Raw genomic sequence first — 27,259 nt, 5'->3', positions numbered from 1 at the left:
ACGTCACTGCTCCAGTGATGCGCGCGCTCTGCTCCTGGAGGCGGAGCGCGCGCGCCTGGCGTGAGAGATGCCTCTGTGTTTAGGGATTTGAATCTACCAAACCAAACAAGACAAAATTCCAAATCTATGGTGGGATTTTTCAGTCCAAAAGTTTATTTTTATTAGTACAATCTCACACACATTAAATAAATAAAAGTCAAGTATTTGCAATTACTTTCTCAAATTAACTTGATGTAAAAACAAAGCAATTATAATATGGTGCAAAGGACATTTGTAAAATTGAGAATAGGGGAGTAAAATGGCCATAGACCAAACTGCTGACAGCTCCTGGAGGAGAAGGCTTTCATGTTAGAGCATCCTCTGTCATTCTGTGTGAAGGCTGAAGCCCGTCACACTGAAGGATGTGAAACAGAGACTATTTGAACAGTGACAGTGCACACTCAATGTTTAAAATCAGTTTCATTTAAACTTAGAATGTTAAAAGAATGTTGTAATTATGTTTCATTAAGAGAATACTCTTCTGTCCCAGAAGCACTAAAACATCACAAGAACAATGAGACACATACATTTCATACAAGTTTATTCTCCAAAAACTGACACTGTGAGGTGAGACATTATGAAGTTGATGTATAATTGATTCTTCTCTACGCAGTATTAATGCAAGTACAAATATAACAAAGCTTATGGAAGACTTCTTGGTTCTTTTCTGATGTTCTTGGATGCTCAGTGTCGAGCTTCTAGGAGGAGTCGTTCAACTTCTGCCACTCCATCAGTGCATTTTTGTCTGAAATCTTCCATAAATCTTTGAGGAGTTTCTTATTCTTTCTAGAAAACAAAATAAAAAAATTAAGATTGTTTTGGAAGTCTCAAATAACTAAATGTGAGTCTTGACTAGAGCTTATATCTGCACTTAATCTCAGCTCATCGTTCCTGTGTGCCTTTCATGTACTATGCCTGGCTTCGCACACTGAACAAACATTTCATATAGGAGGATTACTCTAACAGTGAAGTATAGCTGTGTGTTTGTGTGTGAGTGTCGGTGTGTGTGTGTGTGTGTGTGTGTGTGTGTGTGGGGGGGGGGGGGGGGGTGTGTGGAGCTAACAGAAATTTCATATGGTGAGGATTAGTGCGAAAGAGTGATCTCCCCTCTTCCTGCAGGCCACATACAGCACTGTGAAAGTACAGCACAAGTTCCAAACTCTGATAAACATCCAGTTTAAGTGCAAAGGTGATGTAAAATACTAAATAAATAAATAAAAAAATCATTTAGGGATAGTTTGAGTTATCCCTCACTTACCTTATGTATTCCAAGAATGTGAATTATTCACAGCAATGAGTTTATAAGCAACTTTCACAACTTTCAGAGCCCAGAGCAGAGTTTTGCGGTCACAGTAAAGCTAAGAACAACTAGCATGCTAATGCACCATTTCTGATTATCAAACAATTAAACAGGTGCAGACAAGACACAGCTAACTTATTTTTGACTCATGACCTGTTTATATATAATATAATACATCTGCACTGGGCCAAGATTAATTTGCCCAAGTACGTAGGAAAAAAATCAGGCACTGGGCCTTTAAAGCACAGATTGATTTTCTGTGTTGATTCAAGATGGAAATGGCTGTCTCAGGGCAGCTGTGGCCATAGTACTTTACCACCCCTGAGCATGGAATTAATGAATAATGCATGGTACAGTAAAGCGACGTTGAGCATCTGGAAAAGCGCTGTGTGAGACTAATGCATTATAGGTTGGATTCACATAACATTAAAAGCCTATAGATAAAATTTGGGGTCAATGTGATTCTGCAGAAGTCTCTTTTTATCTTTCACAATACACATGTCTTGATACAGTTTACATTTGTGAAAAGTATGAAATATGAAAACTAGAGCAATTATTCAGACACACAGATCATTGTAGTGCGCTGAGCAGTAGTTCTAGCCAAGATTATTATATTATGTATGATCTGGTATGTTTTTATTTGACCAGGGACAGTGCACAACAAAACATCAACCAAGACAAAAGTCAAAAGAGAGATCCTAGTGCCAGGTTACAGCATGAATGATAATTTACACCAGCAGTCCATCAGCGGGTTAGTGGAAATACTCAAAATATGATTCAATGTATATAGATAAATTGACCAAAAATAAATTAAAGACACATTGTTCAAATACTATTCTACAAACAATATACAGCCAAACACATAAGCACATACATTCTTAAACGCTACTCTTAGCCCCTCCCACCTTCCGTCAAGGTTCAACATATGAATGTACAGAGTATTTTCTACATTGTACTGATCATTCAAATCATCCTTTATGTGCACAGACTTGTTTAGACTTCAGCCACTTCTTTGTCAGACGTGCAGACATTTGAAAATCTGTCTAGGTTAGAATCTCAGTTGGCAAATTATACCAATGACTCACAGCAACAGAGGAAAAGGCTGATTTGGTGAGTGCGGTCTTATATTTGGGGACGCTGAAATTTGAGGGAGTGATTTTGTGTAATTTTTAAAAGTTAAAGTTGAATATAAGGTCACACCCAAATAAGTAAATTCAATAACATTTTTCATTTTCTCATCATTTATAAAAATATCAGGGCAGTTTGTCAAGTTGATGGTAGTTGTTGGTAAAATACATAGCAACAATCTTATCTACAAGAACATTTTTCCTTGGCTGTAATTGTAATATGTAAGTTTGTGAACCCAATCCCCAAAAGAAATGATAAGGTTCAACATATATGGATATTATTCTAGAAGTTATTTCAGATGTACACAAACTATTCATGGGTTTCAGAGTAATTACACTGGTCTCTTGTTTATCGTGGGGGTTTCGTACTAAAAATAACCCGCGATAGGCAAAAACCGCAAAGTATCAGCTTCATTTTTACAATTATTCTCTATGTTTTTTGCTGTAAAACCCCTCACCACACACTTTATACACTTTTCTCACACAGGCGTTAACATTTTCTCACATTTCTCTCTTGTTTAAACACTCTAAAAGTTCAAACCTTCGTAGGCGCCTTTGTCGGTGCAGAACGTTTCATCGACATTGTGGGTTTTGCCGAGGAGAAAACAAATTGCAAACGTACAGCACTTCAGAGTCACACTGCGATCCAATATTTATGTAAATTTGTCTGAACACATTCTGTACTGTACAGGAGACACGGCACAGAGGAGACTGATGGACAATGGTCTACGGTCCAACAGCCAATCAGGACGCAGAACACAATGCACGTTCATAAACTGTTAAAAAAGCATGAAAAATTACACACAAAAAAATCTGCAAAACAGCGAGACCACAAAAGGTGAACCACGATATAGTGAGGGACAACTATATTCCTTCCTGAACCTTTTCCCATAAAAACATAGCCTAAAATATTTTTGATCTGAATTGCTGGATTGCTACGGTGTCGAAAAACCAACCAACTCATTAATACCTTTATATTTTACAAAACAAAGTTGCTATACTGTCATACCTTTTATTATTGACCATATTCTCCAGCTCACGGGCCTTATAAGCCGCAGTGTTCAGGATAGCGCCAGGAATATCCGCCAATCGGGCCACGTTCAAACCGTAGCTCCGCTCTGCCGCACCTCCACTCAACTGATACAGGAAGGTAATGAACTCAAGCTGGACATCGTCTAATAAAACATGACATTTTAGCATCAGCATGAAGCAACTCGCCTACAAATGAAGGAAAACATTTGTAATATGTTCTTACCATCTGCAATTACAACGTCAGGCTTGTTTAGCAGAAAAGCCATGTGGCAGTTGAAGACGTGTTGAGGATACAGTCGCTCCAGCTCGCTCAGAAGAAGGTAATGCGTCACAAACAAAGTAAAAGCCTTGACCTAGAAATAAAAATTTAAAAATACACTTAATACTGCATCGTAATTTAAGGTGGACTGTGTAGCTTTTCTGGTGCAGGGTCCTCCAACTGCTCGTCTTCATGGAGATGTTAGTGCTTTGGTTACACAGAATGGCTTTACTCCACGAAGACAAGTGAAGGGAACAACCAGGACAAGTTACATATCAGCTCTATGGAGATAAAAATACCTATAATTGAATAAATATGTTATGTTATTTCTTTGTCTGAATGTTAAACAATGTGGCAATATGACCCTCCATCAAAAAAGTTACATGGTGCTTTTAAATGGTCATAAGCATGAAGCGGTGCCCTGATTGACATTTTGATTTAAATTATGGCAGGCCACAAGGTGAACTGCAGCGGAGGTAACTAAATAAATAAAAAACATTTAAAATATGCGGGCTTTTACAGTTCAACAGTACCAGACACTTTAATATAGTTGCCACCTCAGGTATAATGTATCTTATTGCCTCTTGCACAAACTCTACAACAGCAGCGTTCTTCCTACTTTTGTCTCTTAAATCTGTGCAACCTGAGAGCTGCCCAACGACACTGAAAGTGACGTCTTTACATACATAGGAAATAAATACAAGAACCAGTGAATCTTGAGCATTATTACAAATTGAGTGATAAACTGTTAAAAGTACTTAAAAAATATGAGTGTCTCAGGGGTAAATAGCAGCAAAATCAGATGCTCATGAGGAATCCATTGGAAATGTAGACTGCAAAGAAAGGAGAAGCGATCCGAGGCTCTCTGATATTTAGCTAAAAATCCTTTATTAAAAGAGGGAAATACCAACGTGTTTCCAAGCAGGACGGCTTCGACCACATGAAGGTCGAAACACGTTGGTATGTCCCTAATTAGTTAAACATCAGAGTGCCTTGGATCGTTTCTCCTTTTTTACATTGCTAATGTTAAGTATTAACTATTTGTTTAACTAAAACATGGTTAACATATTTATAAGATTCAAATCTTGACCATTAATTTATTATTTCACTAACACTCAATTGGTGTAAAGCTACAGTTGCACATGTACTATCCCACCAAACAAACAAATAAAACACACACATTACAACTCCGCTGGACTTTAAATGAGACTTTAAATTTCTCTATGTGAAGCGTGTGTATCACTAACATGGTCTGCAAACCATGGGCCTGGCTCCAAAGGTCACGTGTCATGAAAGATACTTGAGAGAACAGCCTCCATCAGGGCTGTCCACCTCCACTGTCAGACGCGCAGGTCAGAGGGGGCCCCGCCCACGTAATGCAGTTGTGATTAATTGCTAATGGACGATCATTTGCATGACACCCCAGGGTGCCCTGACAGCCCTGTTCATGCAATTAGCACAAATAACTTTAGTCAATCAGTGCCATATTTTCAGTTTGGAGTTGATAGGCGCGGAGTGGAGATATTGCGATACTGATCCAAGCATTGTTCATTAAAGATGTACTACGCAACTTTTCTGGTTAAGGATCTGCCACCTGCTTGACTGCAGATGTTACTGCTTTACCTGGAATGTTCCGCAGTTTTCATTGTTTTATGTTGCACCATCTTCTGTGAATTTTGTTCACCGACAAAGGCAATAAAACCTTTCTGATTCTTATTAAATGCGTCTCTCCATCCAGACAAGTAGATGATGAAATAAAGCCAAACGCCACTGAGCCAATCAAGATCTGTAAGAACATTTAAGTTTTGAGCAACGGAATGAATGCAAGATGTTTAAAGCCATACTGTAGGACATTTCAGTCAAAACAATAACATCTCCATGGAGACAAGCAGGTAGCAGACCGTCCACAAGAAAAAGTTACGTACTGCACCTTTATATCAATTATATTTACTACTTTTAATGTCTCAAAAAGAAATGGAACAAATAAGGAGAAATGATGGATGTGGATTGAGTGTCCTTCAAATGTCAGTGAAGGATGTAAGAAAGGAAATCATCACAATTGGGTTAAAAAAAACAAACATCATTTAGCAATAGAATCATGTAGGGTCATAAGAATTTATTAGAACAGGCTTCAGAAAATTGAATAATTTTAGAAGCAAATCATTTTTATAGGACTAAATTTGACAGTGACATCATTAGTGACTTTCCCTGCTCAGTAATAAGAACCATGAGAGGCTTCGTTTAGTATCCTGGCACTGAAACAATCACTTAGAGCTGTCAACACAAGACCAACAACTGTGTCCCTGTTCACTGCCCAGGGCCAATTACACACACATCCCATTCACACAGCTCTGGGGCAGATTCTCACTTCAAACTAACAAGGTCCTCCCTGAGCCTCACACTTAAATGTGCAGGTTAGTCACAGGCAGCACTGGATAGTCTGACCTTTTGTCTAAAGAATGGGTTTGTTTCATCAAAACTGTGTGAATGTCTTTGGTGATATTTTGACACACTTGACATACAATTTATGATTTATAATTAATGGGGATTTGCACATGTTAACATTCTGTTGGATATTTTCCTGCCAGTCCAATGTCAAACGTCGGTGCCGAGCTGGTGCTGTCACCACATATCAGTATAATGCATGTTTATAGAGAAGAGGTATTAGCATAGCCGCAGACCTGCTTCACGAAAACATTTATATTTTTAAACCTCTGAGTTTTTATCACAGCCTTTACAGTTCTGCACTCGGCTCAGCTCCTCTACATCAAGGCTGCCTGTTTCGAGAGCTGTTATAAAACTTGTCTACGTTCTAAACTTCCTCCCAGGTGAGTGTTGGGAACACAGAAAAGGTGTGTTACTATAACAACCGAGTCAGAGGAGGATCAGTGGTGAGCGTGAGGAGGAGGAAGGATGTCCAGCAGTTTCTGACGGTAAAGTACAGCTTTTTTTTAAAGGTTTCATTAATAGCCATGGAGTTCTGACGAATCAATATTGTTATGCAACAGGTAGTCGGAAATCCTACAAATCATGTTCTGCTCTGCTCAGTCTACATCCTTTTCACATCTCAAACCAGATAAAACCTTGAGTTTTGTCAAAAAACAAAGCCACACAAAAAACTACCGGTATGTTGTCTGGAAAAAGAAGAAATTGGAGGCAATTCAGAGCAATCTGCATACATACATTCAGCTTAATATTTACTCACTGGAAAGTATGACAGATCTTTGTTATGAAAAATCAAACACTAATCAATGCCATCTGTCACAGCCAAAATCAGCTCCTGCTTGTGTTTAGGCTTTGTGTCAGTGGACAGTGACATACACAGTGTATCATCATAGAGAGAAAAACAAAAAAGTGTCTGAAACAAGTCATTCTCAGAGTAGTTTAGATTAATATCAGTAATATCAATAGTTTTTTTAATTGTTGCTTATGTGGCTTCACTAGAGAAAGTAAGAATAGTTACACAGACACTGATTAGGACACGTACTTGTGTGATGAAGTATTCCAGTGTAGCATAAGCTATGGCCATCCCATCGTGTGTGCTGGTGCCACGGCCCAGCTCGTCCAGGATCACCAGTGAGCGCTCAGTCGCTCGGAAAATAATGTCGGAGGCTTCACTCAGCTCATGCATGAAAGTACTTTGGCCACTGTAGATGTCGTCTGAGGCCCCCATTCTACCATACAGTAAGACAAATGAAAATACAAGAAGGTTAGGCTCAAGTTAATGTAAAACTTTTTTATTTTATATTCTCAGGAAATGTTCCCTTTGCATTTGGTTTAACTCAACTCTTACATCACATTGACTAGACAAGAGAAGTCATGCAATAAATAAAAATAACAATATGGAATGTATTTTGCTGCTTCCGTTTTGATGACTGCAGTTCAATACTTACAACAGAAATATCTACAAACTGACTTAAAAATAGTGGGGCAAACAAAAATGATGCTTGTGAAACCATTCCCCCCTGTACAGAGAAGACAGACATGCTATAAAGTGAATTTATGGGTAGTGTTGTTACTCAGACACCCACTAGCACGACTATTTTATGCCAGTGACAGAAAATCAAAAGGTTGATCTGAGCTGTAAAACAGAGAAATGGTATATCTTAATCGTACATCTTAAGTTTGTGCCATTTAATCCATACTTCAGGGAAATGACAACTTCAGGGAAATGACAACCACATTGGAATTTTGGCAACTTTAAAGTGCATATGACATTGCATTATACATTTAAGCTTTAGCAAAAAGACATACCCAGTTCTTCCAAATGTTAAAACTCAGAAAAAAAGTGTTCTTTGAATGTAAATTGTCCATGCATTTTCTGTGTAATTTTGAGTATTGATGGCATAGATAGAGGGATTCCTATTTAGAACTCAGCACTACTTCACTATTTTGGTTAGGAAAGTGCATAAACATACAAGAAATAGCCTACATGCTGTGGACATGCCGGCTTTCTGCATTCACACTCTCATACACCGTGTTAATGTGGGAAATTAAACACTTGTCTCTTTGAATCATCTGCATTTGTGGTTTCATTTTTCTTACTGTCCTTTGACTTAGTACTTGCCAGTCAACAACAGTAGCACATGTGTAACCATGGTTATGTGCCACGCTGCATGAGGAGGGAGCATGGAGGACATGTTAGTGCATCACATTATCCCATTACAGGAGACTGTGCATGTTCACACAGGAGAACAGTGATGACACTGGGTGAAGGATGATGGAGATGAGAGATTCAGGCGCTATATTATTTATAATATACGGTAACCACCATATATGTGTGTGTGTATATATATATATATATACACCCCCCACACACACACACTGACACAATTTCTTTCATTACTTAAATTGAATTCAAGATGCTTAGTTTTCTATTAAACCTTATCTTCCATGTTCCATTCCATATTCCATTATAATGCATTTTAAGTATGTGTTATTGATCAGCCTAGAAAAAGAAACTAATCTCTAGGACATATAGATACCTACATTATCATATACTTCACACAAAACATCCACCAGCCTCAGAACACAGTTATGCAACTGTCCATTTTCAAATTTTCCCAAAAAAGGCTTAACCCATTAGTTATGCACAAAAACTTAAAAAAAAAAGTCATTACATTTAGTTAAGTGCCAGACCACACACATATCACTGCAGTGTCTTGTTTGTTACAAAATATGACAGGAGTTTATGTAAGACATTAGCAGTATACTCACTGCTGGAGTCGATTAAAGGTTCTTTTCAAAAAACAGTTTTACATTGAGCAGTTTCCCTTAGCTGTTTCCATAACGACCGTGAAGAGATGCAAGAATGTGCGCTAAACCTTCAGGTCTCAATAGCGATAGAAAAACATTTTATAAGTGACCTAACAGGAAATAAATGCATATAAACTCTAACTAAGCGAGATGAGCTGCAAATACAATATTTAACAGAAACAGTTGAAACTCTGAGTCAATGCATCTCACAGGCGATTCATTTGGGCATCACTGATAAGCAATCATATGAATCAGTTCAGACAGGATATCCCATTAGACACCTACGCACCATCTCATTACTTCAAACATAAAGTCTGCTCCGTTCACTCGCTCACTCTGTCCCAGGCTTTATCACACATTACTCCTAATTCTCAATGGAAATACAATTTTATTGCTGCTACAGCCAATTTAATTTGGCAGAAATAATGAACGTAATTCACAGAGACGATGTAAAAATGTGTGTATATATATATATATATATATATATATATATATATATATGTGTGTGTGTGTGGGGGGGGGGGTGTACATATTACATATATATATAAAATATGTATATATGTGTGTGTATACACACACGCACACACACACACATATATATATATATATACATACACACACACACTTAGATATTCCATAACGATATTACTTCTTTTTCTTAAACCTTGATAATACACACCTTTGACAACACGCTGATCTATATGATACAGCTACTACAGCAGCAAAGGTTTTAAACAGTGGTGTGTATTGTACAGTAGGACAAAGGTGCATGTACGCTCTGGCTCCCACTGGGTTAATGTTTAAGAACATGCTTAGCCCACAAAAAGACGATTCCACATCTGCAACTCATTAAGACTAATCACACTGTGCATTGCACCCACCACCCGTCTATTGTTTACCATAGTCAAGTCTACAGCTTTATAAAGCCACTGCTGCACCCCGTAATAAGACGAAACACTAAATCACAACATCATACCAATATCTCTCAGATGTAAATACTGTACAGCACAAGTCGTTCTTAAATGTAAACTACCCATTTGTACAGATTGCGTTTGTGAAGTTTGAGACGACATCAACAGTAGGATTCAGTTGAGAAGTTGCCTTTAAATGTATATTGTATTTTAACACTGAGCGTTGTGCATTTGCTTATTTTATGGTGTTTACATTTTATTCAGTCCATTTGTTGCTTTAGTTACAATTGGTTTGGTTTTCCTGTTTTTTATTACATTAATAACAACTGGTTCACTGCACGTGTGGTAGTACTGGTTATCCATGTGGTTTATAGGGTGGGTTTTTGCACCTTTTTATTGCACTTCACATCATTACTACTATGGTGCTTTAACCGATTTTTTGTTTTCTTAAGATAATGACAATAAAGTACTGTATGTGAATACTGGTGAAGCTGCATACATAACATACTTTTCCTGTTTGTTTTTGTGTGTAGGCAGCACGGTGGCTGAGTGGCAACACTCATGCCTCACAGCAAGAAGGTTTGGTTCGATCCCCGGGTCGCCCAGGCCTTTCTGTGTGGAGTTTTGCATGTTTCTCCCCGTGTCTGGATGGGTTTCCTCCGGGTACTCCGGTTTCCCCCATCAACCAAAACATGGACGCCCATCGAGACAACTGTTGTTGTGATTTTGGGCATTACAAAATTAAAATGAATTGAATTGAATAACCTTTTATTTACATGTAAACTACTGTGTTGAATGTTTAGTTGATTTGGAAAGTTGATTTGCAGATGTTGTGGTGTGGTTGGATTAAAAAAATGGTTGGTACGTATTCACCTGGTGTAAATGCCGTCCAGAAGACCCAGACGGGCTTCGGTGGCTGGGACGTAGGAACCCATTTGAGCCATGATGCAGATGAGAGCCACCTGTCGGATGTAGGAGCTTTTCCCGCCCATGTTTGGACCCGTGATTATCATGGCTCTCCTGCCGTCACTCTGGAGATGGAAGAGATAAACAGAAACAAACAGTGGGTACATTTACAGCCCAGAAAAATAGATAATTGAGTAATCTGATAAGCAAATAAGGTCTGATTATTGTTGGGTGTTTATGTTTTTGAGGAATAGTGGGAACTCAAGTCAAAGTACATTTCTGCTTAAAATAAAAATCTAATATAAAATATTGAATGAGTCTTTTTGCTGTATTCCTTGTTAACATGTGCACAGAACAATTAGCAAGATATGACAGAACAGAAATCAGATAATGATCATATCTGGGTAAGCATGTGCACATTGCCAGTGACAGACTGAGGGCAAATGGGGAGAAAAACCAGAATAGATATTTGCAGCCTGTCCTGCACATCCGAGGCAGTGGGTGGATTGAAAATATCTCTTTTCTCATGTGCCTTTATGCAAGATCAACCTACACCCACCTCCATCATTGAGCAGGAGAGAACATGAAGCTGTGCAGAGAGAATAAAAAAAAGAATATTGTGGTGATAAAATGTTCCTTTTAAAGAGAAATTGTAAGTTTTTAACCATTTTGTGATAGTTTCCCCCTCAACATTAAATCAAATAATCTTTATTTTTCCCCATTCAACATCATTGCTCCAAAAAATCCCATTTTCACTCACGACACACACCCACTGCCCTGTGATTATCCACTGCTCGCTACCATGAGTTGTGCCTATCCACAGACTGTCACCGTGGTCTGGCAGCACAGGTCTTTTTTGTGATGACGTTTATATGAGGACTTATCGTAAAGGGGATGATGGAAATACACTCTAGTTTTGAACCAGAAGTCAGCAGACTCCCTTTCTTTTAAGTTATTTTAGCCCATTATTGCAATTTCCATCCATCCATCCATTTTCTTCCTCTTATCCGGGGCCGGGTCGCGGGGGCAGCAGTCTAAGCAGGGACTCCCAGACTTCCCTTCACCCCAGACACGTCCTCCAGCTCCTCCGGTGGAACCCCAATGTGTTCCCCGGCCAGCCGAGAGACATAGTCCCTCTAGCGTGTCCTGGGTCATCCCCGGGGCCTCCTATTGCAATTTCAAAAGTCCAAAATATAAAAGAATGATCTGCCTGTATCATATCTTTATAGCATAACAGGCCTTCTTTAAGGTTTCCTACATTTTTACTTGTCCTGAAGCACAAAACTGTAAATGATCCATGTCAATGTATCCGTCTTGTGCATGCGTGAGGTGTGGTATTTTCTCCTGTACCTGTAGTTCTGTGTCATTGGGCACATACTGGCTTTGCTCTCCCATTAGAAGATCTATGATGGGATGTCTACCATTTCGGATGATAATTTGCTGTTCACTGCTGCTCACTACAGGTCTGTATAAAAAAGAACAAAAGAAAATATGCATTACACACCCAAGGCAGTTTAACAAATAGTAAAATATATGAAAAGATGTATATAAAATGTTGAGTTGAGCTATAATAATGTTTGTTATAGTATTTTAGATAGGATTTCACTGTCAAGAGATAAAGCATTTAAATGGAAACAATGAATGCATTTGTGTGTAAATGCCAAGGTACTGTGTGTGGGTGAGTATTCATCACATTGTAAGGACTAAAATCTGTATACACGCTCAATTCATGGCGACTTACCTCTTTAATGGGTCCAAAAATCAAGTCCTCATTATGTAATTCCTTTATTAGAGCATTATTATTATTATTATTTAAGTCAAGATGGGTTAAAATACATGAAGCTTAAGCCTTAGGTCAAGACTCGGTGAGTGGTAACTATGTTTAAAGTTAGGATCAGTCTCCAGGAAATTAATCTAAGTCAATGTGATGTCCCCGAGAAGCATGGAAACCCATCGGAAACCCATCGGAAACCCATCGGAAACCCATCGGAAACCCATCGGAAACCCATCGTGTGTGTTCGTGTGTGCGTGAGTGAAAGATGTTGGCATTGTATTTGAACACACTGCAGAGCTGCTGCATTCTCCCACACACAGCCGGTCTGAGACGTGACACAGGACGCCCACACCCCTACATACACACAAACTCGTTGGGTTACCATGATAAATTCATTTCCTGGAGACTGATCCTAACCTGAAAACATAATCACTACTTGCCGAACCTTAACCTAAATTCTAACCTTAACCTATTTTAACCCTAATCTAAACTTCAATCTATGCTGTTGATCGAATAATAAAGGATTTATGTAAAGAAGACCTGATTTTTGTCCCCATAAAAGAGGCAGTTCCCTATGAATTTTTTATTTTTGTCCCCACAATGTGAGAAATACTCTGCCACATGCACCCTCCAAAATGTATGGTCATTGCGTGAGGCCTTCACCTGCAATAGTCTCCTTGCTTAGCCACCTCAGCCAATGAAAATAGACAGTCCATGGTTGCTAGGTGACTAATAGCTCTTTTTATAGTGTGATAGTGCTCCCCAAACTCACTGAGGAAAGAGAAGGAAAAGTCTAAATTGAGATGAGTATTACAGTACATCCAGAGCATACTTAAATTAACACAAACTGAGACAGAATTTTGCAAAACCCAAACACGTCTTCACAGTTTTTGTATGCAAGAGTGTGAATGTATAGCTTACTCCAAGAATCGGACCCATTCCCTCTGGCAATCCAGCTGCAGCTGCTCCCTGAGCTGCTGTAGCTTCTTATAATGCTCCACCAGGAAAGGGGAGTGATATCTGACCATTGTCTTGGTGCTGTCAGGAAAACATAAATAGAACTTTAACAAAACTGCCAGTAAGAGGTTTGATAAGAAATGTTAAATGTGCCCTTTAAAGGTGGTTTATGTAACCATTGGTGGGAGGTCCATCACCTGCTTGTCTATATATAAAGCTGATTGATTTTCCTGGAATGTTCCACTCTATGACATTAAATGTATCTATCATGCATTATTAATTTAAAGGTTTTTCATTGCAGAATTAAAACCTTGAAAAATATGCACTCTGACTGTGAGCTCCACAGATCTGACCAGTGGAGATAAGCAGGTGGAGGACCTTCCATCAGAAAGGTTACATCGTCGACTTTAATCATTTTATGTTTTGTTTCCAATTAGCATTTATTGTTCACACTGGTAAGAACATAATGGTCTTACCTACTAACGATTGTCCAGTCAGCGGGTATCGCGGAAACTTGAGAAGTCCTCACTTCAATTAGGAACTGAAAACACAAAGGAAAATGCATTGGATGCCAGAGGACTGCAGATATATGTCAACAGTCACTTATGTAAAATGTGTCTCCTACCTCTTGGCCTGACACAGTCTTATAACTGAGAGACGGGTTCTTTAGCACCGTTTGGACTTCATAAATGTGGTCCTGGATCTCGCTGAACACTGCCTGAATCTGCTCTTGCCGCTCCTGAAGCACTGGAAAATCTGACAAATCTGAGAACAACTCAGTTTTGTTTCCCGTTCTGAAAAATGATTTTGATTTAATTAATTTCGATTTCAACAAAGCTATCCATATTTATTTTAACAGCTGTCTTACTTTGCAGCATTTTCATTGAGCACCTTGATGACACCATGAGCAGGTGCCAACAGGTCGGGAGTGTCGAGCAAAAGACTCTGCAGCAGAGGAGAGGTGACCTGGGACTGGACAGCTGGTAACAGGGCCTCCAGTCTGAGCCCGAAATTCGACAGTGCACTGGTGACCAGGTAAAACTCCTGTGTGGAGCACTGAACAAACAAGGCAAAGACTGATCATTCAATACTGTAGTTATTTTAACATCACATCACTCTATTTATCCACAATAAGTCACAATAACACCTGCCCCTCTGGATGAAATGTCTTAAGTCCAGTGGGTGGGATAGTTCTGGGTCAAGTGGAATGGCAGAATACTACAGTTAAAATACACATATGTATGTGTTTAGATTCCTTCTTTTTCAAATATACAGGCCTGGAAAGCTCATGTCTAGAAGAATGTGAGCAACATGTTGAACATGTTGTATATTTAGCAAGTACACACACAGAGTGCGTGACCGGGAAGCATATGTTTTGTAAACATTGCATTTATTCATTTTTCAGTCACACGGCTGTGCCCTGAGACAGACTAATAGTGATGTGGCTGCAGTTCTGCACCATCACAAAAATAGGGATACATTTGTAATTTTGTGTAAATAAATAATTGTAAATAATAAGAATTATACAATAATGTTATTTACTCTGTATATACTGCCTAACGGTTCAGTGAAGGGGTTGCACCAGGCCACTCCCAAGAAAAGTCCGTGAAGACGTCTCGTCTCAGTGAAAACAATCGTGTAATATACTCTATATAATTTTCCCCCAACGTCTTGCTCAAACCCGCACAGATTTGAACCATTATTCGACCTAACCCCTGCACCAGAGCTGCTCTCTATTGATATTCTGTAGATTAGAACACCGTCACTGTCACTGGAATTACAACTTCACTGTCAATACAAAGGATGAATGTTATGCACCGCCGGTCATTTGTAAGTTTATGGCCAATCAATACCTTAAAATTGTACAACAAAAGCCAACTTGGGGATTATATTATACTGCTTCCCCTGATGTCACTCTACAGGACTGCGTCATAAAAGGTTAATGAGAACAGTGTGGACATGCTTTATGGCATTAATCACATACTGTAGATTAGAAGCCTGTGTCCAGCCACTGAGATGCTCTTTTATGAAGCCAAACAGACGACTGCAGACCTCCAGGCCATTATGTCAATACAACCACCAAAACGCTAACCATTACACAGACCAATTTCACCACAGACACAGAAATGACAATTCAGCTCTATACATGTGTGTTTGGTGGCATTTGAGGTTTGTCTTTTTGAACATATAGATGAGATGAAACATGAAATAAGAGTTCACTGCTGAAAAGCCACAGGACCCGGTGACATTTTGAACATGGCTCCAGAGGGAAATGAGATTGTGTCAGACAATCAGGTAAGTGCCACGGAGGTGACTGCTCCCTGTTGTTAATCAAGGAGCACACAAAAAGGAGCATGACAAATTGTATGCTTTCATGACGCTTGTGTCGTGGTGGTCAAATACTCCCTTCTATCATCTGTTAATGTTCTTTTTGATGTTTATCTAGATTGCAGTATTATTTATCAACCCCTTTGTCTGTTGTAAATATGCTGAAAAATAAATACGCACATATTAATCAAGCAAAAAAACAGTATAGAAATTAGATTGTACAGAAACTTATTTGAATTAGCATCGCAAATAATTTTAAAATGGTCTTAATTGGAACTAGTGTAAGACTACAAGGTAAATGGTTTTCACACCTGCCTATCTGAGCCAGCTACTTCAATCAGAGTCCTCCTCCAGATACAACACCTGAGCCTCACAGATTATCAAGCTCAAAACTCCCAAGGCCAGGTTCACTTTTGGCATCGTGACATTTCAACTGGACCTGGGCTCAAAGCTAATTCAAACTGTGTGTCTAGCCTGAGTCTGTGATCTCTCTCTTTCTGCTTTTAAACATAAACTAAAGGACATTTTTAGTGACTTGTAAGTTTCTATGTATATTAATGCAAATTGCTTCTATGTTAACTTCCTCTCCGGCCAACATTATAAATAAGAATTTGCTCATAATGTATATCTGGCAAAAAAAAAAAAATCAGCTTCCTGAGTGCTATCAGATCTAAAAACAGGACTGTTCCAGGTGTAAATTGGACATCAATGCTACAGCAGTTTTAAAACATGAAATTGCCCAAAAAATGAATAAAATTGTCTCTAAATCAAATCAATTAGAACTGTAGAGGACCTTGCATACCACCTTAAGGCGCTTGCTTACCACAAAAGTGTGTCCATTGACAAGGACTTAAACATGAATTAATCACTGTCTGATTAGTCACATCTTACCTTTCTGTGATATATGCTGCAAATGCCTCGCTCTACATCAGGTAAATGCCACAGCAATGATTTAAGAGACGTTAATGTGACAGAGTCTGACTCCAGGAGCTCCTGCACGGCATCCAGTCTGTCTGAGATGGACCTGAGACAAAAAAGAAACTAATACAGCCAAGCAAAAATATATGTATGATTATATGGAACATATCTTGAATAGTTTGTGTGAAAATGTATATTAAACTGAATAGCTATACACAAAAAGACACATATGCTTTTTTCTCCTCACTGTCTAACATTAAATCAGACTAAACTTATTGTGTTTTAGGTCAATTAGGATTAACAAAATTATTTATATTTGCTAAAAGCCAGAATAATGACACATTTTTCATTACTTTCTCAGTCAGAAGTTTACATACATTTCATTAGTATTTAGCACCATTGCCTTTAAACTGTATGACTTGGGTCGTTTTGGATATATTCTTCCACAAGCTTCTCACAATAGTTGGCAGGAATTTTGGCCCATTCGTCCCGACAGAACTGGTGTAACTGAGCCAAGTTTGTAGGCTGTCTTGCTCACATATGACTTTTCAGGTCAGTCCATACATTTCCAATAGGATTAAGATCAGAGCTTTGTGATGGCCACTCCAAAACATTGACTTTGTTATCCTTAAGCCGCTTTGTAACCAGTTTTGCAGTATGCTTTGGGTCATTGTCCATTTGGAAGACCCATTTGCACCAAAGCTTTAACTTCCTGGATGATGGCTTGAGATGTTGCTTCAGTATTTCCACATAATGTTCTTTCCTCATGCTGCATCTATTTTGTGAAGTGCACCAGTCCTTCCTGCAGCAAAACAACCCCACGACATGATGCTGCCACCCCCCTATTTCACAGTTGGGATGGTGTTCTCAGGCTTGCAAGTTTCCCCCTTTTTCCTCCAAAAGTAACGATCATTATGGCCAAACAGTTCAATTTTAGTTGCATCAGAACAGAGGACATGTCTCTAAAAATTAAGGTCTGTGTCCCTGTGTACATTTCAGCCCATGTCGGTACAGTCCTCGTTTCACATAATGACACACGCTTACCACCTTCAGACAGCATATTCACAAGGTCTTTTGCTTTTTTTTTTAATTTCTTTTATTCTTGGGTTGGTCTGCACATTTCAGACCAAAACACGTTCATCTCTGGGACGCAGAACCCGTCTGTCGTTCCTGAGCGGTGTGATGGCTCGACTTTCCCATGGTGTTTATACTTGTGTATAATTGCTTAAAAAGATGAATATGGCACCTTCAGGCATCTGGAAATTGCACCCAAGGATGAACCAGAATTGTGCAAGTCCACAATTCTCTACCTGATATCTTGGCTGATTTCTTTTGACTTTCCAATGATGTCACACAAAGAAGCAGTGTGTTTCAGGTGTGTCTTCTAATACATCCACAGGTCAGTCTCTAATTAAGTCAGATGTTGTCAGGAAAGGTTTAGTAAGATTTCATGACAAAGTGAGGAAAAATAAGCGTATGTGTCTTTTTTATTATGTATGTAAACTTCTGGTTTCAACTATAGGTAATTTGATTTTAATAGTTGGAATTACAAAGAGAGTCCAGTTGCAGATGCTGAAAAAATACACACAATGATATACAATGCTATTATGTCAGTTTAATTTGACTTAAGTGAAAAGTTTGTTCACTCAAGAAACACATACGAGAATATAGACTCCGCTCTGTGAAAGGGAGGGTAGAATATGACACCAATCAAAGGTGTATTATATCAATCAGAGCACAACACAGAGATTTTACAGGAGCTCTGGAGACCGGTGTACTCACTGTGAGTCCATAAGCGGCTGGCTCACCCACTTCCTCATTAATCTTCGTCCAAACGCAGTACGAGTGTGGTCCAGTACCCACAGCAGACTGCCCTTCACCAACCCATCTGTCTACATTCAATACATGCACTCATTTACACACATGCAGCGCTTACGTATGAATACATCGTGATTGTTTATCAAAGGCATTTAAAGACACACTATGTCACTTTTTTAAGCCACCTGGTTGAGTCCATGGAGACTGCTTTGCCTGGAATGTCCCACAGTAAAGGATATTGCTAAAAATTGTGTATGATTAGGGACACCTCTCCACAGATCTGACCTGAAACTTGGCCTAGATGCATCACCTGAATGTCTCTATACACAAGTTGAAAGTCATAGTATGGAACATTCCTGGGAACAAATACCATCTCAATGTAGAACAGCAGAAAGCAAACACTCCACTAGCAAAGTTACATAGTACCTCAGTAAAATAGTGTCAGCTTATATGATTATATCCATTAGTGTCACTGTAGCCTCATATAAAAACGTTATATTCTCAGACCATGTAGAAGTCATGTGTGGGCTACATAAATATCTAAAAAAACAAACAAACAAATAAATAAAAAATTAATAAAATAAAAATAAATACATAAACATATTAAAATTAAATAAATAAATAAATAAAAATAAATAAATAGATAAATAGATAGATAAATAGATAAATAGTCCTATGAGGACAATGTGAAATGGCAAGAGTTATCGTAGCTTATGAGCTTTTACCTGGTTTCTTAGGACTTCCAGGTTCTTAAGGGTGGCAGCACCAAGTGTCATAGTTTCTGATCCACTGAGTAGACGCTGAAAATGACTGAAACAGTAAATAAACACATCGTCGGTTGTCAATACTGTGCACTGCATGTGGTAAGACTTGTTTGTTTGAAAGTACCATTCACTTCTAAGAACTCTCTCCAGGTTGAATTCTTTGAGGTATTGGATGAGCGGCCCCAGACAGCAGATAACCGGGCTCTCTAAGGATGCAACGCTTGAAAGAGAGTGAGAGTCTAGAGAGGACAAACAAACTAAGAAAAGTCACATTTTATACTGACAGAGCATACCATAAACTCGGACAGCCAAAACAATTGAAAAAAACAAAACAAAAAAACACATCAACATGAAGAATATACACACAGCAGACTAATAATAGTAATAGTAATAACAATAATAATAATAATAATAGTAATAACAATTGATAAAATACCACTCATGGATTTATGTATTCTTGTTGTGGAAAATTGCATTCTATGGAAATATTTTAATTAACATTGTGACATCAAAATCTAGTATTTGTATTTCCACAGCTGGAAATAAGCTGTAAAGCCACAGTCTGGTACAAGCATCTTTGCTTTTATGCATATTGTAAATATATATTACTCCTAATAAATAAATTAAATGTATTGAGCATTTTCTTCCAAATCAGAATACAGTTTGAAATGTTAGTGTCTGGATAAGAAACACCCAAAATACACTCACCTGAAGGATTATTAGGAACACCATACTAATACGGTGTTTGACCCCCTTTCGCCTTCAGAACTGCCTTAATTCTACGTGGCATTGATTCAACAAGGTGCTGATTCATTCTTTAGAAATGTTGATAGGAGCATCTTGCAGTTGATGGAGATTTGTGGGATGCACATCCAGGGCATGAAGCTCCCATTCCACCACATCCCAAAGATGCTCTATCGGGTTGAGATCTGGTGACTGTGGGGCCATTGTAGTACAGTGAACTCATTGTTATGTTCAAGAAACCAATTTGAAATGATTCGAGCTTTATGACATGGTGCATTATCCTGCTGGAAGTAGCAATCAGAGGATGGGTACATGGTGGTCATGAAGGGATGGACATGGTCAGAAACAATGTTCAGGTAGTCCGTGGCATTTAAACGATGCCCAATTGGCACTAAGGGACCTAAAGTGTGCCAAGAAAACATCCCCCACACCATTACACCACCACCAGCCTGCACAGTGGTAACAAGGCATGATGGATCCATGTTCTCATTCTGTTTACGCCAAATTCTGACTCTAGCATTTGAATGTCTCAACAGAAATCGAGACTCATCAGACCAGGCAACATTTTTCCAGTCTTCAACTGTCCAATTTTGGTGAGCTCGTGCAAATTGTAGCCTCTTTTTCCTATTTGTAGTGGAGATGAGTGGTACCCGGTGGGGTCTTCTGCTGTTGTAGCCCATCCGCCTCAAGGTCATGCGTGTTGTGGCTTCACAAATGCTTTGCTGCATTCCTCGGTTGTAACAAGGTTATTTCAGTTAACGTTGCTCTTCTATCAGCTTGAATCACTCGGCCCATTCTCCTCTGACCTCTAGCATCAACAAGGCATTTTCGCCCACAGGACTGCCGCATACTGGATGTTTTTCCCTTTTCACACCATTCTTTGTAAACCCTAGAAGTGGTTGTGCGTGAAAATCCCAGTAACTGAGCAGATTGTGAAATACTCAGACCGGCCCGTCTGGCACCAACAACCATGCCGCACTCAAAATTGCTTAAATCACCTTTCTTTCAGATTCTGACATTCAGTTTGGAGTTCAGGAGTTTGTCTTGACCAGGACCACACCCCTAAATGCATTGAAGCAACTGCCATGTGATTGGTTGATTAGATAATTGCATTAAGGAGAAATTGAACAGGTGTTCCTAATAATCCTTTAGGTGAGTGTATATTTGATAGGTGAATGAAAACTTTTTGCATTTGCAGTTTACAGTATACCACACCTTTGTCCTGGCTCTGGGCGTAGAACTTGGTGACAGTATCCATTGCAGTGCTGAACTCAAACTGAGCACTGTCTCTGGTCTCAAGTCGTGCTCGGTCATCAGCGTGGAGGCTAAGAGTCAGGACGGGAGGAAAAAGGAAATATGGTATTATCCATGCACAGAGAATGTACACCTGTATGGTTTCCCTTCTTGTCCCTATCTCTCACTCACATCTCTCTCAAACACCATTCATTCACCCATTCACGTGTTGCAATGCTGCTTTCAAGGACATGCTTTGTCTGCTCTCTTGTTACCAAGGCAACAATTGCAAACACATGGTTTTGGTCACAGTCCTATTTTCATTCTTCTCCTCACACACATGCGCACACACACACACACACACACACACACACACACAAGCCTCATACAACAAAAGGTTTCTTCACAGTCAGACTGGAAGAAATCAAGAGCGAAGATTATATAAAAAAGATCAATAGACTGTGTGTTGGGCCAGCAGTGCAACTACTCCCATTAATCATTCAACTGGTCAATTTAGACACATTATGAGCTACTCAAGAGCACTCTGACTGTTATGTATTGATCAATACACCAGGGTACATGGAATTGAAGCATTTATAAAACACTGTGATGACTCATGAAAAAGAGAGCCTTGGGTCATATCTCAATGGCACAAAAACATTTAAGCAGTATTTTAGGGATGCACCGATTCGGGTTTTGTGTTCTGATGCCGATACTTTGGCTTTAAGTATCTGCCGATACCCGACAACAACCAATACTAGGGGAAACACTGAAAATATTATTTATTTCTTTAAACACAAACTGCCTAAGGTAAAAAAAAATATGTATCCAAATGCGTTTTGTAACTACAGAACAGCTTTGTAAAAATACAAGTTTAATAAATTATGAGATGTTTTGGGTCAACACTGGCCAGTAAATCGTCTTATTACACCATATTATGGACCAAAATGGGATATCAGCTGAACCGATATCTTGGAAGCTAATATGGGATCCACCAACATTTTCAATATTGGATACCAGTATCGTATTGGTGCATCGCTACTATATTTACAAATATATATGGATGATTTTTACACTGTCTGTTGTCAATTACAAGCCATTAACAAAATGCCCAGTAAATGTGTTACCTAATCATTATTTAATCACCCCCAAAACCACTTTCTGATAAGGAAATAAAGCATTGTGTGTGATTGCATCATTGAAATAATAAAAACAGAACCACAAAAGGTCATCTGTGATGCTGCACATACCAAGTGAACAAAATGTAAAAACGTTCACTAATCAGTTTTGTACTTTTCCATCAAGTCAACAAGTTATATTCTTTTATTCCCATTGTTATGTGAGTGACTGTGGCTGCACCTTTTTACAAAGTGCCACATGGGACTCATTACCCATGCCTCCTGTGACACACATGTGCTGGGTTGCTAGAGGTCTATCTCACCAGGACACTCCAGAGACACAGAAACTGCACAACCTACGTCAGAAGCCACAAAAAATCTGCTGATTTCTATGTTAACCCATGTGTCACTATTGAGTGGCTAATAAATGTAAACAAAGCCCTGCAGAGACCCAAGTGTGTTTCAAGACCAACAGTCATAGTTTTACATCAACTAAATCTCTGTGGTGGTGAGTAAGACCAATAGTCCCATGTTTAAATGATATGTTAATCATCTTATATATAGCATAAATCTAAATTTGAGTCTTGTGTCTTGATTAAACTGGATGATGAGTTGCAAAATACAAACTGAACCAAAACTGTTCAATGAAGTAGTAAAAAGGCACTTTATGGTTTCACTATTATTTTTCACTAAAGACCCACAGACATACTTTTCATCCATCTACGTAATCCTCATCTCTTGTCCTGCATAAAGCAATCACAGCCCCCTCCCAGAGTAAACAGTCCCACTGGGGTGAACATGCTGTGCAGGAGTGCAGATGTTTAATGGGAGGCAACTGATTTCAGGAATGCAAGTGCAACATCCCTGCCACTGTGCTGTTAATTAGATTAATCAAATGCTGTGATTCATCATCTTTTGTGAATGGAAATGAGAGAAACATGAAAGAGCAAGGCCTCTCTCATCCAGCATGAATGCAGATGGTTGCCATGACGCTTATCATTATCCAGGATTAGTTTCTAGCAAAAGCAATACTCCTCCCAAAATCTGGCACACGAGTGAAACCTGACTGGGACCATGTATATCCCCTGTGACGTGAATAAAAGTGCAGTAGATACAATGTAGATCCAAGCACTGCTTTGATCATGTTAACAGAAAGAGGAGACACTGACAACAAATTGGCCATAGTACACAACCAGGAAGCTACTTTATGTATCTGTCGTTGAATTTAATGTCATTGCAATTTAACAAATGAAAAATGAAAATGAATGTTTGAGTCATCTGCATTTGAATAACAGAGTGCTTAAGACAAATTTGTCAGTAATCCAAAGCTATTATTATTCATAAAAAAGTCAATACATTTGTATAAATACATGTGAAGATAGTGACACCTACAGGCCTGACAGAGATTACCTGGCAGTGGTGACGCTGTGGAGCAGTTTGTGTGTGAGCTCTGAGAGGTCAGAAGACACCAGGATCTCCACAGGGTTTATTTTCAGAACTCGGGCCTCCAGCTCAGAGCGAGACGAACTGTCAGAAAAACAATCCAGGAACACGTCCCCAGTGCTGGGCTGCACAGCCTGAAAACACACACAGTGCAGTGTATATTCCAGCATTTTAATTTTGAGTAGTGTAAACAGTTTCATCATTGTCTTCAACAAAATATAAAGCATAGACTCACCACAAGGCCAACAATGAGCTGCTTGTGTTGTTTGTCCCAATTTTCACTGATGCAGAGTAAGAAGCTGTGAGGAGGGTCCATGCCAGCGCCATCACTGCAGCCCTGAGGTATATCCTCAAACTTACACATGGGGTTCACATCTTTAGAGAAAATGTGTGTTTTTTATTAGGTTTGAGAAACTATTTTGCTACAGGTATTTAAAAAAAAAAATACAGTCATTTATGAGTAGAACCATGTTCCATATAGAGGCATATATTATAAGTGGTACCTTCTCCCACTAAAGTGGACTTTGTGTAAAGAGCCGTTAGTTCTCGAGTGAACAGAGCATTCTTATTAGCTCCTGAGGCTTTGATCGCAGATGTCTCAGTTTGTTTCACTACACCAACCTAAAAAACAAAGTAAAATTTATGAGAATGATTTGAAAATTCCAAATGCTTTACTATGGAAGACACTACCTTGTGCCCATGTGCCACAAGGCATCTAACATGAACAAAAAGGCGATGTGTCGGGATGCAGCATGTCATAAAATTATGATCAGAGTAGCAGCTGATACTGAGAATCTTTGCAGCAATCTGTAAAGAGAATAGTTTTTACAAATGAGTTCATGTAAATGCAATACAAAACAATTACAATAGTTGTGATCAGATGCAAATGTTTACAAGAAAAAGTATTCTTATATAAGCGCAATCTAAAAATACTGTATACTGTTATTACTAGTCGTTACTGCAAAAGAAGACTTGCCTCTGCATCCTCTCCAAAGAATCTGTACTTGTATCCACACTCGATGGCCAACAGGACATCTTGGTGATGCTGCTTCAGGTCAATCACCTGCTGCTCCAGAGGAGTGTAAACACTCTTTGAGCGCCTGGACAGGGATGTGCTTTCAGCTGGAAGGGCAGCCTCTCTACTTTTTCTCTCAAGTCCAGAATTGGCAAACTGAGAGAAAGATGGCTACAGACAAACATAATAAACACATCCATCCATCTATTTGCTTCTGTAACAGGTATTCCTTACCAGCACCAGGTTTGTCTTATTGTCCTCTTGAATGTCCTCAGTTTCTTCTTTCTCCATTTCATTGTCTTGTTTAGATCCTGAGGGTTGAAATGTACAAATGCCAGTTCCAGTCCCATCCTTTTGTACACCATTATGTTCAGCTTCATCTTTGTAGCAAAAATCTCTTAATTTTTCCAAGGTGGATGTGCATAAGCCCCCATCAGTGGTTGATAGAACATCCCTGCCTAAAGCAGACATATTAACAAAATTAAATAAAAATACAGTTTTCCCTGGTCCATCTCTCTCCATGTATTCAGGTCAAATTCAACATAACCTACTGTGCACTGCACCTGCATTGTTCCAGGTAGATTCTTTCTCCTCTTCCTGTTTTCTGAGGGGTAGTTTGGAACGTTTTGGTGGACCACCTCCAGGATCATTATTATTTCTATCAGACTTGTTGTTAGAGGTGAGTTTGTGCTGCAGAACAGAACACAAACTGATGATTATTAAGGTGATGACATGCACAGAGTGTCACAGTCTGTGGATCACTGCTCTACACACCTTATTTTTAAAAGCCAAAGGACTGGATGCACTTTGTTTATCCTTGTGTTCAGGGTTTGAAGCACTGCTTAGTGATCCAAAATAAGCGCTGATCGTGCTCTGAGCGGTGCAGGACTTTTTCACACACTTTGGCATGTTTTATTTAATCTATTAACAAAAACAACATAATAATTTATATTTCTGCAGCTCTCGTGAGCGGAGCTGCAGAATGAGAACTAAACGGAGCTGAAAAGCTTAAAACACACCGGCGCGTGCGTACTGTTAGAGCGTAGTGACGTGATCCTTCTCCATGGAGCACTCCTGCTCACTATCGCCCCCTTCAGCATCGGCGCGTAACGCACATAATAATGACCTGCCCAGAGGCAGCTGTTTCTAATTTCCCCAATCTGTTAGAAAAAAGAACAAGAACATAATTCTCTCTAAAAAAAAAAAAAAAAAAGAACAGAGTGTAGAAAAGTGTTACATGTTTTTGCTCTAGATAAACATAAAAGTTATAATGTGGTCTATAACTGTGTTTCTTGTAAAACCAGGTTGAGCATTGTATTTTCTCCATGTCCCTTTAAAGGGATAATGGGAGCACAGTTTATTCAGGTCACATAGAGGGGGATGTGAGGTGCTCTGAAATAAACAAGCTGAACTGAAACTTCTTTGCGCAGCCTTTTCAGCTCTTTCAGTTCTTTCAGTTCTTCCAGTTCTTCATTTAATGTAACCCGGAGTTCAGGATGAAGATCTGCAGAGCTCTTATTCTTCTTTTAAATATTTCTTTTGGTAAGAAGATTTTTAAACTTTATTTCTTTTTCCTTAAGAATTTCAGTATAGTTCAGTGGCACATTTTGTGTTTATTTGATGTGAGCAAAATTTAAAATGAAAAATCTTTACAAGTTGTAGTCCAGTAATGGTAAATATATTAGTCTAGTTGTAACAGTTTGTGGAAATTCGTTGCACCTGCCAAAGCTATAAATTCATGGGTTTTAGCTTCTTCATTCTGAGGACTCGTTATTCAAAAGATTGGATATTTTGCTTTTTAAATGTTTAATTTCTATGGAAACTTTTTTTCATCATTCTAAAAAACAATGGATATCATCCTTTTCACATGTCCAACCTGCATCAACTCTTTTGTAATCATTTTGTTTCTTTGTTTTTTTAAAGAAAAGTATACATTTCCTGTTTCTCTCTCTCTTTACCTCATAAGAATCAAGCATGTTTCTGTAGTTCAAATTCACCGTCTTCTCTTACAGCCTGCGGTTTGAGATGCTACACATGCACCCTCGCCGAACCAAGATCATGTACTGACACAAAAGCATGTCCTGTTATTTTTAACCGATGTTTCTCCTACAGATCAGAAGGTATGTGATGTACTCCTCACTCCTCATAGTTTCAGTAGAAGTATTGAGACATCTGTTTGTCTTGCAGGTTATGATGTAGTTACTAAGGGATGCCAGACCAGTGTTGCCTGTATTGAATCAATGGGGTGCTGTGAATGGGATTTGTGCAACAGAGCCATGCACTTCACAGGGCCGAGCTTCATTTTGTTGTTGCTCTC

General features: G+C 38.9%; 1 protein-coding gene across 1 annotated transcript; it reads right to left on the bottom strand.

The window, feature by feature from the left end:
* Nucleotides 1–258: 258 nt before the first annotated feature.
* On the bottom strand, nt 259–26,034 carry msh3 (mutS homolog 3 (E. coli)). Its single transcript, XM_055223949.1, has 24 exons — nt 25,717–26,034; nt 25,494–25,632; nt 25,177–25,400; nt 24,904–25,098; nt 24,618–24,734; nt 24,431–24,548; nt 24,163–24,302; nt 23,895–24,061; nt 21,349–21,458; nt 19,514–19,628; nt 19,351–19,435; nt 18,590–18,699; nt 16,781–16,913; nt 14,430–14,617; nt 14,187–14,355; nt 14,038–14,102; nt 13,526–13,642; nt 13,268–13,375; nt 12,181–12,295; nt 10,798–10,955; nt 7,245–7,431; nt 3,722–3,851; nt 3,476–3,641; nt 259–825 (listed from the first exon to the last, which is right to left on the bottom strand). Exons 1-24 carry the CDS (start codon nt 25,849–25,851, stop codon nt 738–740), a joined length of 3,279 nt encoding a protein of 1,092 aa, XP_055079924.1. The 5' UTR covers nt 25,852–26,034; the 3' UTR covers nt 259–737.
* Nucleotides 26,035–27,259: the final 1,225 nt, after the last annotated feature.

The sequence above is a fragment of the Periophthalmus magnuspinnatus genome, chromosome 9 (genome assembly GCF_009829125.3).
Source record: "Periophthalmus magnuspinnatus isolate fPerMag1 chromosome 9, fPerMag1.2.pri, whole genome shotgun sequence".
In the NCBI taxonomy this organism is placed as follows: Eukaryota; Metazoa; Chordata; class Actinopteri; order Gobiiformes; family Gobiidae; genus Periophthalmus; species Periophthalmus magnuspinnatus.
The sequence above is the reverse complement of the archived record's forward strand: the minus strand, read 5'-3'. Positions and strand labels throughout refer to the sequence as shown.

Coding starts and splice junctions, on each gene's coding strand:
- msh3 (XM_055223949.1), bottom strand. CDS start 25,851: ATGCCAAAGTGTGTGAAAAAGTCCTGCACCGCTCAGAGCACGATCAGC. Junction 19,436..19,513: donor AGAGTTCTTAGAAGTGAATG/GTACTTTCAAAC, acceptor TTACTGTTTCAG/TCATTTTCAGCGTCTACTCA. Junction 14,356..14,429: donor CTCAATGAAAATGCTGCAAA/GTAAGACAGCTG, acceptor ATCATTTTTCAG/AACGGGAAACAAAACTGAGT.